At 41.5% G+C, this 15,849-nt stretch overlaps 1 protein-coding gene across 1 annotated transcript in view; it reads left to right on the forward strand.

Annotated features, from left to right (window-relative positions):
- LOC135197870 (luc7-like protein 3) overlaps positions 1-15,849 on the forward strand; it is an 86,538-nt gene that overhangs the window by 23,873 nt on the left and 46,816 nt on the right. Inside the window, exons 4-5 of the mRNA XM_064225065.1 lie at positions 7,199-7,363; positions 7,490-7,693. Coding sequence (XP_064081135.1) covers positions 7,199-7,363; positions 7,490-7,693 — 369 coding nt within the window. The remainder of the gene's footprint in view (positions 1-7,198; positions 7,364-7,489; positions 7,694-15,849) is intronic.

Genomic DNA, 15,849 nt, shown 5'->3' on the forward strand with positions numbered 1-15,849 from the left:
CGGAGTGAAGGTAAATATATTTTTCAAAAATTCACCATAAATCACAATATTGTTTTAGAGACTTCAAATTTGTTTCAAAATGAAGAAAAATGACGGAATATTACTAGGCCGTAAGAGTTTTAGCTTACAATTGCGTTTTTCAACTATTTCGGTAGAGTCAAATTTGACCGAACGTGGTTTTTTTTCTATTTTTCGTGAATTATATGCAAATATTTCGAAAAAAGAGAAAAGCTACAACCTTCAATCATTTTTAGTTGTATTCTACATGAAATTGCGCACATTTTCATATATAAAACTTTATGTAACAGCTAATTTTAAATGGTGCAAACATTTCGACAATCGCACAAAAAAATTCTGATTTTTTCGGAAGTTACCGCGCGAACGTAAGGAAAATGTTTTTTTTTTTTTTTTTTTCATAAATTCACCATAAATCGAAATATTGTGCTAGAGACTTCCAAGTCGTTGCAAAATGAAGGTAAATGATTGAATATTACTAGAATATAAGAGTTTTAGCTTACAATTGCATTTTTCGACCATTTCGGTAGAGTCAAAGTTGACCGAAAGTTGAAATTTTTGCACAACGTTATTTATATGAAAATATTTCGAAACTGATAAAAGCTACAACCATGGGTTGATTTTTGTTGTATTGTGCATAAAATTGCGCACATTTCCATATATAAAACTTTATGTAACGGCAAATTTAAAAGGGTGCAAACATTAGGACAATCGCACGAAAAAATTTATCGGAAGTTATCGCACGAACGTGAGGAAAAAGTTTTTTCATAAATTAACCATAAATCGAAATATTGTGCTAGAGAAGTCCAATTTGTTTCAAAATGAAGGCAAATGATTGAATATTATTATAATACGTATAAGAATTTTAGCTTACAATTGCGTTTCTCGACCATTTCTGTAGAGTCAAAGTTGACCGAAGGTTGAAATTTTTGCACTTATCGTTATTTATATGAAAATATTTCAAAACTGATAAAAGCTACAATCATGAGTATTTTTCTGTTTTATTTTACATGAAATTGCGCACATTTTCATATATAATACTTCATGTAAAGGATAATTTAAAATGGTGCAAAAATTATGTCAAAGTGACGAAATAATTTCCGAGATGTGTCACTGATACTTTTTAGTGCGATAAGAAAGAAATTCGCGCTTGCGCGCCTGCGTAGCGATTGTAAACAAAACAACGCCTTGATCCGTGAACTCCCAGCATCCCCCAAGGCGCGTGATACAAAAGTTTTCGGCTGGTAGGCCTATAAGTATTTTTCCGCGAATTTTTAAAATAACTTTTTTGAGCCGACGTATGATACGTCCAATCGGCATACGGAAGACATTTTGACACGACGTTTAATACGTCCAATCGGCGTAAGAGGGATAAGGGGGCGCGAGTCCTTCCGAGAGCTCCAACCCCTGTGTGGGGAGGACGCCTCGGAGGACGAGAAGCAATCCTTCAAGATTCGTGCACGTGCTCGATCTTCGGCAGCCTGGGAAGCGACAACAGGACCTGCCGAAAGGAAGCCAGATCAGCGTGAAAAACCCTTAACCCTCCTTCGGCTTTTGACATGCCCTCTCCCTGGTTTCCTGGGAGTCCGACAGAGGTCTAGGCCTAGAGGCGTTATGGGGCCGATCTGACGTTCCCTCCTGACGAGAGTAGGAGGACGTGAAGGCGTCCTCTTCTCTAAAGCTTCTTAGAGGGGCGCGAGTCCTTCCGAGAGCTCCAACCCTTGCGCGGGAGAAGACGCCTCGGAGGACGAGAAGCAATCCTTCAAGATTCGTGCACGTGCACGATCTTTAGCAGCCTGGGAAGCGTCAACAGGTCCTGCCGAAGGGACGCCAGATCGGTGGGGAGCCCCCGTAACCCTCTTGCGGCTTTCGACATGCCCTCTCCCTGAGTCCTGGGAGTCCGACAGAGGTCCAGGCCTAGAGGCATTATGGGGCCGATCTGACGCCCCCTCCACAACACAAGGGGCACTACACTTCACAACACTGATAGGAGAGCGAGCACTTTAGTCTAAGATTACTTGATGTAATCCTCTAGCAGACACTTCTTCTAGGCCCGTAAGCCATACCACAGGGTTAGGCAAAATAAATTCTACAGGAGGTTAGAAGGTTCATTATTTCTAACTTCTGTTTACTGTGGAGGAAAACTCCTGATTCTAACACGCTCTAAAATGCGTACATGAATCCTACTTCTTCCGTAATCAGTCACACATTACACTAATTACATTGATCTTTATGCAAAGAAAACATGTAAACGTCAAATATACTAAGCGAGTGTCTACCGAAAGTTCCGGTAGCCTCACCTTACCCCATGCAGACAACAAAGCCTGAAACTAGGCTAACTAGCTTCAGACATCATATGCAATGAAAAAATTTAACTTATGATAGCGTATGCCTAGCCACAAATCCAAGTCAATAATCGAAAGAATAATTAGGATACTTAAGCGGCTAATGAAGTTTCAAAATCCTAGGCGGAGGTCTGTAAACAGTTGTTTACCGACCGGCGACAGAAAAAATATGAATAGAAAATGGGAATGGTTCCTGATATCCGCCTCCCAGCGGCGGGAATGGGTACTACCACCTGGCCGCCCACTGCGTGTGCCGCGAATTTTGAAATTCTGTCGGACTTCAGAGAATACAGCGATATATATATCTGTCAGGTAAGTTTCATGAACAAAAGAACTTTTTAATAAGCTTAAAAAAAAAGGAGCCATTGCTCGAATCTGTACGTAATCCCTTTTTTTTTTTGTACAATTTAATTTCAAATTAGCGCCGAGGTACTTCAATGGAGAGCGCCATTTATCCAGGATTCAACTATGTTGCCATCTGGCGGATCACTACCGATGACGTAGTGTTGCAGTCACTTCACAATAACAAGCGCAGAAGCACGCGTATTTATTGTATTTGTCCTCGGTATTTTCCTCGTGTTTTAGGTCAATTGTCATTCAAATAGCGTCAATTATGCCAACTTGTATGGCATTTTATTGTGCCAATATTTCTGGCAACTGTCCAAAAGGCATATCATTCCACAGGATTCCATCAAATAGAGAGAAATAAAGTCGCTGGCTGATGGCTTTTTGAAGGGAGGATAACATCATCAAAACCTTTCAACCTACGATGCGAACTGTTGTCTGTTCAGATCATTACTTGCCAACAGATTTAAAAGATGACAGACATTAGGAGCAGGTTATTAGGTATGGCTATGAAATTTATATAAGTTTTGGGAACTTAATTTCCCTCTAAACTGACCACGGTACTGATGAAAGGAGGGTGGCTATCTACCGCTATCTATACTTTGGTGCCTCCATTTCCATGCATTTGTTGGTTCCAGCATTGGTGACTTCATTTTATTCTATAAATATCTAAACTATCGAACTTGGGTACTAGATAATACTTGCAAAAATTAGGTGGGGTTATAATATATACACTTGCCAATCTTACCTTTCTTTATCCAGTGCTTTGATGAAAAGGTTTTGCTGAAGAAGTTTTTCATTGACACTGAATCCCTTAGTAGGAGATAATGGGAAAGGTTGCAGGTTAGGTGAAAATCCTGTGATAAGTGTACAAGGTAGAAAAGGAATGTAAAGAATTAAAATGTACATATAGTACTATACAGTGGGGCATTGCTTAGTCGCAGATCAGCAGTCACGGAATCAGTCATTCATGGTGTTTTTCTTGGACCACTTCTCCTTCTCATGCTATATCGCTGGTATGAATCGCAGCATAGCGGGACAAACGTGTTGCACATGCGATGTTTATCGGTAGGCTTAGTCTCGGCCGCGGTCCGATAATCACCAACATAATGAAAAGACTCGTATGATATAGACTGACAATAAAACCATTCTCTCCTTATATATTATTGGCATATCTTCATAATAAATAGCCCCTATTCAAGGTATATGTAGTGTGATAACCATTAACATACATGAACAGATTCACATTATGATATTAGCGGACAATAAAGGTAATAAAACCATTCTCACCTTATATGTTATAGACATATCGCTGAATTAAGTTCCATTTGGCAACTAAATACAGTGATACTATTGGTAAAACGAAATCAGTTGATTATTTTAAGAATGTAAACTAAACCAGAATGCAAATGGTAGATTGCTATGTTCATATCATAATACTATAATGTGGTAATAATACATGCAATATGATTAGACAGTAAAACAACAGTTTTATTAAAATTATCTTTATTCTCAATACACAACTATTATTCAACTTTTGCTAATGGAAATCTGTCAATGTTACAACCTAATCAGGCAACAGTCTCTCTCTCGAGAAACAGCTGATTGCTGACGTCATCTGCCCTAACTATCGAGCATTTACCGAGTTGTGTTTAAGTTGTCACTGCTGATGTTCAATGGTGACTTCCAAAAGTAAAAATAAAATATATTTTTACACATTCTTCATGTAATGGAGATCTGAAGAAAGAATCCCAGTAAATAGAAGCTGCAGAGTATGGCTGAGTCTGAATAAAATGAATAATGGAGCACATGATGTCTCTTCGGATGGACTAATAAATCTTTGGGACATCGTAATTCTCTCTCTCTCTCTCTCTCTCTCTCTCTCTCTCTCTCTCTCTCTCTCTCTCTCTCTCTCTCTCTCTCTCTCTCTCTCTCTCTCTCTCTAAAAACCATCTTTTACCTTATATAATATCGTCATATCTTCATAATATAAAGGCTATTCATGGAGTAATTTCATATCGGTGAAATCATCTTTTATCATGCAAGGCCAACCAGTCTCTCTCTCTCTCTCTCTCTCTCTCTCTCTCTCTCTCTCTCTCTCTCTCTCTCTCTCTCTCTCTCTCTCTCTCTCAACCATTTTTTATCTTCATAATAAGGCTACTCATGGAGTAATTTCATGTCGGTGAAATCAACTTTTATCATGCGAGGCCTACCAGCTGACAAAATGTACGTACGTATATGAAAATCAAATTATGTTAGCATTCACAGCCAGATTATCTTTTGAAATTTTAATAGTACTAGTCATGGTAGTAGTAATTTGGAATATACGTAAAATTCATTATAGATACAAAATATCGTTGTTATTCTGGTAGTAATTAATATTTTAGAATGATCATATGTACAATGCATTGTTAGGGGTTTGTGGCAGCGATGAAACAAACAAAATAATAATTTTCCTTTTAGGCTACATGTTTAGGAAAAACATGACATGCAACTTCGTTTATTTTGATATTTTTAATGATACAATAACTATCATTTGTACTACTACCACCATCTTCACAACTAATGTACGGTTGCTGAGTCCAGTGTTACTAATGTTGCATTTTTAATGCTAGCTTTCATTTTCTTGAGGTAATTAGCAAGAAAATTTTCAATCTAGCATCTGGCAGGAAAACTTGCATTTGTTTTGAAATACATTTAGCATATGTATTTTGTCATCAAAGCTTTGTAATGTTAAGTGGAATATTTCTTTTATTCTACTATGTTTGATATATCATGTAAGAAAAAAGAACCAAATCTTGCAAAACCATTTTCAGGAATTGAACAGAATATGTTTCGAAAATTATTAGGAATCATGTAACGTAATGTACTAGTACACTGCGTATGTTAGAAAAGTGTTTGAATCGAAAAAGAGAGCAGTCGGTTGAAATTGGCTGGGTGGCATTGTTGTGTATGATGTGAATTTTTTTAGCACTTTATGGAGCAAAATCTAGCAAGAAATTGCCATTCCCATTTGGCAACACTGGCCTAACCAAGTTTTGTTTATGTTGTTATTGAAGTTGTGTTCGCCGCGTTCTTTAAATTGTACCCCTATAAAAGAGTTAATTATTTTGCATCCAAAAGCCCTGATTCTTTTACTCTTATGGGAGAGAAGCCTAAACGTCAGATGAAGGTTATTACGTGAAATATATTTACATGTTGTGAAGAAGGGAAGAGATGTTTTGCTGCATGCTGCTGGAAGCATTATCTTTATTATTCATCCGATTGCACTGCAAAATAGTCACCTTCTATATCAACATAGATCGTTGATTACCCATATGATTTACATAGTTTTGATATTTCTCTTACCTCTCTCCATCTCTTTCCTTATGAAAGGAAAGAGGCCCACGAGTACGTAATAGCACATGCGTATGTAGGTTTCTAGCTGTAATCCATAGGCTAGTAGGCTACATATGTACAGTAGTATGTATACTACATATATTTTAAAGTGAAACTGTCTTGAATTTAGTTTAAGACATATTTGGTGTGTGAACTAAAGTAGGCAGTTATAAACATTGGGTGGGTTAACTATTAAAGTAGGCAGTTTTAAGCAATTTTTGAAAGGGAGGTACCAGGATAACAAGGGTATTTACTTATCACGGTGGGTTCTGGGCCCTATCCCCGCGATTATCGAGGTCCTACTCTAATGTAAAATTGGTAAAAAAACTCTTCGGTGGAAAGAGGATGATATGCAAATACATGGTGCACAACAAAAATTTAATAATTTTTCCCCTCTTCCACAAAGTTTAAAATTACTATTTACAACCCCTTGTAGGGCCTCTTTTACTAGGCAATCATAAATTTAAGAAGTTATACATGTTTTTTCTAATAAATGCATTTATTCTATTTTGTAAAATTATAATTATAGCTCGTACAATATCGAATCATAATTAAAATTAGGGACAAATTCTGAACAAAGATGCAATAACTTTTTTTTATATATATGGTTTTTCTAATATTTCTTTCCACTTTTCTTTGCAAAATTACATTTATACTAACATGCTATCATAAAAGATAAGAACTAATAAACACCAGCAAGCTCTTGGTATATTTATGAGCAAATTTACAAAAAGATGTTGTGTAAAGAGGCACATTCTACCTTGAAGTCAGGATTCCTACAGCCCTGAACTGCTGAGTCTCATATTAGCCAGTCTAAAAGTTGCCATTAGTGAATTTATGAGCTATAGAAGTAATGGCACCTCTCTCTTGCCTGATTTCCCCAAATTGATGGCTAGTAATAGTTACTCACAATGAGTGAATCATCCACTCAAAACCTGTTATTGCCACTCATTTTAGCATATCTGTCCATTAAGAATTATTTGAAAATACATACAGTACGATAGTTTAAATGAAAATAGCACTTTAATTAAGGTTGATGAATTAAAGTTTCTTATTTTGTGTGTGTGTTGTAATGAATTTATACATTTTTTTTTTTTTTCTTCCTTTTATACTAGGTACATGATGAAGACCTCAAGAGGGAATTTGAAGCTGCCAATTCTTACCGCAGAACTGCCTTTGAAGATGAGTTTATACGATATGCTGAATCTATGTTGACGGAAGTAGACAAAAGAATAAAAAAAGGAAAGCAGCGTTTATCTCTCTCTGTTAAAGATGCCTTGGTTAGTATCTAGAAATGTCACTTGAGAGTAAACTAGTAAAAACTGCTATGTTGAGGATATAATTTGATTTATTTGCCTTTTTTTATATATATATTTTTGATTCACATATGTTCGATTGACTTTCAGGCTAGCAGTACTACAGGTGATGGGCGAGTTGATGAACAGTTGGAGCTTCTCTCTGAAAGAATAACAGGTCTAGTCAGTGAAGCAGAACGCTTGGGGAGTGAAGGCAATATAGAAGAAGCGCAAGGGCTTCTCAAACTGTGTGATCAGCTCAGAGAGGAGCGCGATTCCCTTCGACGTAGCAATGAAAATTCTGTTTGGCATCAGGTAATAATGGTTTTCTTGTATGTTATACTACATTACTGATATGTAATTTGCAAATGACATTTTTATACATTCAACTTCCCTGCCAGATATATACTTAGCTATAGACTCCGTCGTCTCCGACAGAATTTCAAATTTCGCGGCACACGCTACCGGTAGGTCAGGTGATCTACCGCCCTGCCCTGGGTGGCAGGACTAGGAACCATTCCCGTTTTCTAATCAGAATTCTTCTGTCGCCCGGGCCATCAACATTGTTGTTGGTTCCTCTCGATTGGTTTTTCTTTTTTCACCGGCAATTGATCTTCTTGACCAACTTTTGGTGACGTATCTGGATTGTTGGATTGGCATACGCTTTTGTGGACTTTTGTGGACTTGATTTTGGATTTTTCTTTAAAAATGTCTGACTCTGGAATGGTTGTGAGACGTTGTGTGAATGTAGGCTGTAAGGTGAGGTTGCCGAAAGCTTTGGTAGACCCTCACACTGTATGCAAGGGTTGCAGGGAGTATGAATGTTCTTTTACTAATACTTGCAAGGAATGTGAGAATTTGAGTGAGAACGAATGGAAGAATCTAACTAATTATTTGAAAAAGTTAGAGAGAGAAAGAGTGAGGAAGGCTTCTTATAGAAGTTTAAGTAGTTCGAGATCTGAACTAATTCCTAGCTTGGGATCTTCCCCAAGGGTAAGTATTGCTACTTCTCCTTCCATTGCAGCCCCTTCTCCTATTGCAGAACCTGTAGATTCAGCGAAAGAACTTGCGGATCTAAAAGCAGCCTTCAAGTTGATGGAAAACAAAATGGCTGCCATACAAGGGAAGGCTAGTGAATTTTCAGTGGACAGTGATATGAGTGTCCCCAGTGTAGTGGAGGGGGCATCTGGTCGGCTCAGCAACGCTCCTAGGTCTAGACCTCTTCCAAGCTCACATGCCCAGAGGAGAAGGAATGTCGAAAACCGAAAGGAGGTTGTGGAGAATCCCCACCGATCAGGTGTCCCTTCGGCGGTTTCTGTGACACCCCAGACTGCCAAGGATCGCTATTGTAAAAGCGTCCTGTGTGAGTGTTTTTCGTCGTCGGGATCTTCATCTCCGAGACGTGATTGGAGGGATTCAGATCGATCTCGACCACTCAAGAGGAGTTGGAAGGCTCCGACGATTGATTCGAGCCCAGAAAACTTCCCTGAGGAGTCTCCTTCGGGAGTGAAGAAGGCAAGAAGAGCCATTCTTTCAACCAGAGTGAGAAGGAGGCAGGAGGTGGAGGCTATGGACTCCTCCCCTCCTCCTTCCCCTCCTCCCAAAGAGGATAAAGAGGAGGTTACGAAGAGGTTCATGATGGGTATGCAAGAGCAGATTTCGTCTTTTGTAGGAGTTCTGTCAAAGGAGCCTCCTAGAAGGAAAGACTCTTCCCTTCCGATCAAAAGATCCTCCAGACGTATGGAGGTATCTGCCGCCAGGATCAATCCTCCTACTCGAGGTGAGGTTTCCTGTACGAACCTGGATGAACCTATCAGACGTCTGGCACCGGCCAGGAGTGAGGAGTCACCCAGGAGGCAGGAGCCAAGAGCCAAGAGCCAGGAGTGAGGAGTCAACCAGGAGGCAGGAGGCAAGAGCCAGGAGTGTGGAGTCATCCAGGCAGGAGGCAGGAGCAGGAGGCAGGAGGCAGGAGCAGGAGGCGGAGGCAGGACCGGAGGCAGGAGCCAGGAGCCAGGAGGCGGAGCCAGGAGGCAGGATCGGAGACTCGTTCCTGGAATTTATGACTCTTCTCCAAATAGGAGCTCCTCTCCTTCAGATCGTAGGAGGTCTTGGACTCTCCCTCCAAACGTGAGCTTTCTCCTTCGTCTGATCGAGGTTTAGACGATTTGCCTGATGACGAACCTCCTGCAAATGAGGGACTCGAGTTATAAGGTCTTAGCCTCATTACTGCTACAAGAGTTTGGAGACTCTCTTAGTCCGGCGGCTCCTCCTTCTCCTCGTTCTCTCTTTTCGAGCTCAGCTACGGCAAAATCTTCGGCCTTTCTGAAAATGAAGCCTGCAATATCTATGAAGAAGGCACTCCATTCTTTAGATTCTTGGATGGACAAGAAGAAAGAGTTGGGAAAGACGGTATTCTTCATGCCTCCTTCCAAACTACATGGAAAGAGAGGTATTTGGTATGGGACAGGAGAGACTATGGGTCTTTCTCTGCCTGCCTCGGCAGATGCGGACTTTTCCAATTTAGTGGAGGCCTCTAGACGTCACTCCTTAGGATCGGTCAGATCGACGTGGAGCACTTCGGAGTTGAACCACTTTCTAAAGGGACTTTTTGTCACTTTAGAGGTGTTCAACTTTCTGGATTGGTCACCCGGAGTTCTGGCCAACAAATCTAAAGATCCGGAGTTTCTTAAAAACCCAGAGATTCTCCATAGCGTCCTGTCTTGCATGGACAAGGCAGTACAGGACGGTTCGGGAGAAGTGGCTTCCCTTTTTGGTGCTGGTCTCCTGAAGAAGAGATCAGTATATGGATCCCTATTATCAAAAGGGGTTTCTCCGAGCCAGAGGACTGCTTTATTGTTCGCCCCTCTGTCGGATCATCTGTTTCCTTCTCAGTTAGTGAAGGATATATCTCGCTCGCTAACTGAGAAGGCGACACAGGACCTACTAACACAAACGTCCAAGAAAGGACGCCCTGTAGTATCGGCGATTAAGAAGGACTCTCGTCCTCCTCAGCAGCCCTTTCGTGGAGGTGCAGCGGCTCGTCCCCCTGCCAGAAAGAAGAGCTCTGACAAGAGAGGAAGGTCTTCCTTTAGGCCTTTCAAGAAAACCAAATGACTTGTTGCTCCTTCAAGCACCAGTGGGCGCCAGACTCCTGAACTTTGCAGGAGTATGGGCAAAAAGGGGAGCCGACCCTTGGTCAGTGTCGGTCCTAAAGAAAGGAGATGCAATCCCCTTCGAGGACAGCCCTCCCCTAACATCTACGCCTCGGGAACTGTCAGCGAGGTACAGAGAACCTGTAATGAGAAAGACTCTCCTTCAAATGGTAGAACAAATGTGGGAAAAGGAGGCCATCGAACTTGTGCAGGATCCACACTCCCCGGGATTTTACAATCGCCTTTTTCTAGTACCAAAGGCATCGGGGGGGTGGAGACCAGTTCTGGACGTAAGCGCTCTGAATCGCTTTGTGCAGAAAAAGAAGTTTCGCATGGAAACGTCCGCTTCAGTAATGTCGGCTCTTCGTCCAGGAGATTGGATGGTCTGGACTTGCAAGATGCGTATTTCCACGTTCCCATTCACCATTTGTCAAAGAAATATCTTCGGTTTGTAATAGGAGACAAGATTTTTCAATTCAGGGCTCTGTGCTTCGGTCTGTCTACAGCTCCGCAAGTATTCACCAACCTGATGGCGAATGTGGCAAGATGGCTTCACCTAGAGGGAATAAACATCTCCCTCTACTTGGACGACTGGCTGATCAGGGCCAAGTCGGAGATTCAGTGCGTGGAGGACTTATCAGTAACAAGGAACATGATAGAATCGCTGGGATTACTCGTGAACCTCGAAGTCGCAGCTGATCCCCAGCCAGAGCTTGGTCTATCTGGGGATTCAGATGGATTCTCGGGGTTTTCGAGTATTTCCTTCGCGAGAAAGAATCACTCGAGGTTTGTCGAAAATCTCGAGTTTCTTAGAGAGAAAGAACAGTTCAGCAAGGGATTATCTGAGCCTTTTAGGGACCCTGTCCTCACTAGAAAAGTTCTTCTCTCTGGGGAGGCTTCACCTTCGCCCTCTTCAGTTTTTCCTGAAAGGGGTGTGGAGTTGGAAGACGGGACAACTCTCGGACATCTTCCCGGTTCCACAAGAGGTAAAAGATCATTTGAAGTGGTGGATCCTTCCTCTTCAAAAGAACGAAGGCGTATCGCTTGCCCTGCAGAACCCAGACCAAGTGTTATATTCCGACGCTTCGGAGTCGGGATGGGGAGCGACGCTAGGAGCAAGGGAGGTGTCAGGCACCTGGACAAAGGAACAGGTGTCCTGGCACATCAATTGCAAGGAACTAGTGGCCATACACCTAGCCTTAAAGTTCTTCGAAGAGATAGTCAGAGGCGGGGTGATACAGATAAACTCGGACAACACCACGGCTCTGGCTTACATACGCAAGCAAGGAGGCACGCACTCTTTCTCCCTCTTTCAGTTAACAAGACACCTGTTAACCTGGACAGAAGAAAGAGGCATAACTCTCCTCACAAGATTTGTTCAAGGGATAAAGAATGTGAGAGCGGACAGACTGAGCAGGAGGAATCGGGTCCTTCCCACAGAATGGACTCTACACGAAGAAGTGTGTCGAAGTCTTTGGTCCCTGTGGGGGAGACCTCACATAGACCTGTTTGCGACGTTCCTCTCCAAAAGAATAGAGATCTTTTGCTCTCTAGTGGAAGATCCGAGAGCCTTCGCAATAGACGCGTTTCTCCTGGATTGGTCGGGTGTGGACGCATACGCCTTTCCCCCGTTCAAGATCCTGGGGGAAGTGCTCAGGAAGTTCGTAGCGTCAAAGAACACGAAGTTGACACTAATAGCCCCATTTTGGCCAGCCCAGGAATGGTTCACGGAGGTACTGGAGTGGATAGTGGACTTCCCCAGATCTCTTCCAAAAAGACCAGATCTACTCAGACAACCCCACTTCGAGAGGTTTCATCACAACCTCCCAGGTCTCGCTCTGACTGCCTTTCGACTATCGAAAGATTTGTCAGAGCGAGGGGGGCTTTTCTCGCAAGGCTGCGGGCTCTATCGCTAGAGCCCGCAGAGCTTCGACGAGAAGAGTATACCAATCGAAGTGGGAAGTCTTTAGGAGGTGGTGTAAGAGTCAGAAGCTGTCCTCCTCCAGTACCTCTATAGTGAATATTGCCGATTTCCTCCTCTTTCTGAGAGAGGAATCACACCTTTCTGTCTCAACAATAAAGGGATACAGAAGCATGCTGTCTTCAGTATTTAGAAATCGAGGGCTAGATATTGCAGACAACAAAGATCTACACGATCTAATTAGATCCTTTGAAACTTCAAAAGCAGCAACTCCTAGAACACCTAGTTGGAATCTAGACGTGGTCCTGAAATTCCTTTCATCGGGTAAATTCGAGCCTTTACATCTGGCTTCCTTCCGCGACGTCACTAGGAAATGCTTATTCCTGTTGTCTCTCGCTACAGCTAAGAGGACGAGCGAATTGCACACTCTAGATTCCACAGTGGGGTTCAAAGGAGATGCTGCCATCTGTTCGTTCCAGACAATGTTTCTGGCGAAGAACGAAAACCCGTCAAAACCTTGGCCCAGAAGCTTTGAAGTAAAAGGTCTATCTAACCTCATAGGCAGAGAGATAGAGAGGTCTCTCTGTCCAGTGAGAGCTCTTAAATTTTATTTAGAGAGGAAGAGACAGATGGGAGCTTGTCAACAAGGTCTTTGGTGTGCGGTGAAGAACCCCAAAAGACTCATGTCCAAGAACGCCTTAGCTTTCTTTGTGAGAAGCGTAATTACGGACGCTCACAAGAACTGCTCGGAGGAATCCTTCGGTCTTCTAAAGGTCAAGACCCATGAGGTGAGAGCAGTAGCAACATCCTTGGCGTTCCAAAAGAATATGTCTCTTAAAAATATCATTGAGACTACGTATTGGAGGTGCAATTCAGTGTTTGCATCTCATTATCTGAAGGATGTGAGAGTGACCTATGAGAAGTGCTTCTCTCTAGGTCCATTTGTATCAGCAGATACAGTGCTGGGTCTTGGAGCAAAGACTGATCCTTAAATATTGTGTTTTTATCGTACATAACCCACTTGTCAGATATGTGCTTGGTTTTCTATTAGCAAGCTCACTGATGTCGCACGGGAGCATAGTGTCATTGCTGGTAGGGGATCAAGGGTATGTATGGCTAGTAGGGGAGTACTAAAATTTTTTTTTGTATATTTTGTAAAAATGAATGTGTAATTATGTTTCGAGTTTTTGGTTGTTTGTAAGGAGTTCGGGGATAACTCCTTGCAATCTTAGAACTAACATGGATGTTAGGATCAGGTGATCGGGATCGGTGTTGTGCTCCTTGAACAAGGTGTATTGTCATGTTAGTGGAATAGCACCCAATGACAAAGGCCTTTAGGCTCTGCCGAGTAAGTGGATAAGACCCCATTGGCAGACCCACAAGAACTCTTAGCCATAGATCAATATCTCGCTGAGGCTCTTGAGGCTAAGCAGACTCCAAGGCAGTAGCCGCGAAGTCTTCAGCCTAATAAGGTAGGAACCAAGGTTTATTAATACCTACAACATATGTTGTTTACCTGTCTATTTCAGTAGTTAGCTGTCTCTTACCCACCACCAATGGGTGCTAATCAGCTAAGTATATATCTGGCAGGGAAGTTGAATGTATAAAAATGATATTGTCATGTTACAATAAAGTTTTATAACATACTTACCTGACAGATATATACGATTAATGGCCCACCCAGCCTCCCCGCAGGAGACAGGTGGAAGAGAAGAATTCTGATTAGAAAACGGGAATGGTTCCTAGTCCTGCCACCCAGGGCAGGGCGGTAGATCACCTGACCTACCGGTAGCGTGTGCCGCGAAATTTGAAATTCTGTCGGAGACGACGGAGTCTATAGCTAAGTATATATCTGTCAGGTAAGTATGTATAAAACTTTATTGTAACATGACAATATCATATTAGTACTCATATATAAATTTGATAATTTACACAACAATAGTATAGACTGCTTATTACTCAAGTCCAATCCTTATCAAAACTTTGTGAAAAACTGATGCACAAAAGGTTAGGAAGAAAGAATGAAAGTTTACACAGTTGCTACAGAAGACATGGTTATGGCAAATTAACTGGAAATTGGATATAAATTTAAGGATTTGCTTTACTTTTGAGGGTTAGTGACTGTTAAAAACCCTTTTTTTTTTATCAGAGCTTACAAAACCTAGTGATTTATGAAGAGAGAGAAGTACATTTGTACCTTGTTTATCAAACTTTTCTCGTGTCAAACATTTCATTTTTCTAACAAAATTTCGTCGAAATTTTGTATTTGTCGAATAAATGCTCATACATATTTCAAACTAACTGATTATCTTGTTTATACTTGTATTTGACGGCCTACTGTGTCCTACAAGAAAAACTATTAACATGTTTTTTCATTCATCATTGGGGTGATGCACAGTTAACTTGAGTGTATAAACATGTTTTTTCATTCTTCATTGGGGTGATGCACAGTTAACTGGAGATAGAGGGAGGGAGCGTTCATATTTTTGAGGAATAATGAATGAATGATTTTAAGTTATCATGCATCGTGACAATGTTGAGGAGAAAAGAAGAGACTAAAATTGATACTCTAATATGTACAGATAAGCAATACCATCACAAAAAAATTAAATGTCATTGTTCATATACGAAACAAACCTTTGGTCTTAACACAGGATTTACTAGTGCTAAGCTGGAAACCGGAGACTATTGGCATCTATACTGTCACGGGGCATGTATTACCCAGAATGCCCTCTGCGTCCGGTGACCCACCAGTTCTCTTTCTACCGCCTTTAAGATAGGATGTGTTTACTATCTGTTTAAAACCGGTTTTAGTTTGCCCGTTTTGATACATTTCACTTTCCTTTTTCTTATTAATTCTCTTTCTCTGAGTGTGCTCAGTGTGGTTGTGAGCTGTAAGAGTGTGTAAGTTGTAAGGTGGAGATTTTTGCGTCACCATCGGGATCATCTTCCGTTTCGAAGACAAGACAAAGAAATCCCCTGGAGTCAGTGGCTTTCCATGTTCAAGATTCCAAACTTTGGTGTCGACGGATCCTCATCCAACGTGTAGTAGGTGCAGAGAAAATGTATGTACAATTACTAATCCTTGTTCTGTTTGTTGCGGTTGGTTGGTGGAACAGTGGAGGAAGTTTTATGAGAAAGGCCAGTACAAAAGAAAGGAGTCGACGCCATCTTTGGATGATCAAGCATTGCCGGCTTCTTTTGTATCTGCAATGCACCAGACTGCTCCATATGTTTCTCCACCTGCCTTTGATTTTTCACATACCCCTTCAGTTTCTCCTAGCGGCTTGTTATCGGAGGCTCCAGGAGGGGCTTTGGGTAATTTTATGCATAATATTTACGCTCCGTTGTTCCCAGCAGGGAGGGGGGAAGCATTGCCATCTTTGTTCCAGGTGCCG

The sequence above is a fragment of the Macrobrachium nipponense genome, chromosome 21 (genome assembly GCF_015104395.2).
Source record: "Macrobrachium nipponense isolate FS-2020 chromosome 21, ASM1510439v2, whole genome shotgun sequence".
NCBI lineage: Eukaryota > Metazoa > Arthropoda > Malacostraca > Decapoda > Palaemonidae > Macrobrachium > Macrobrachium nipponense.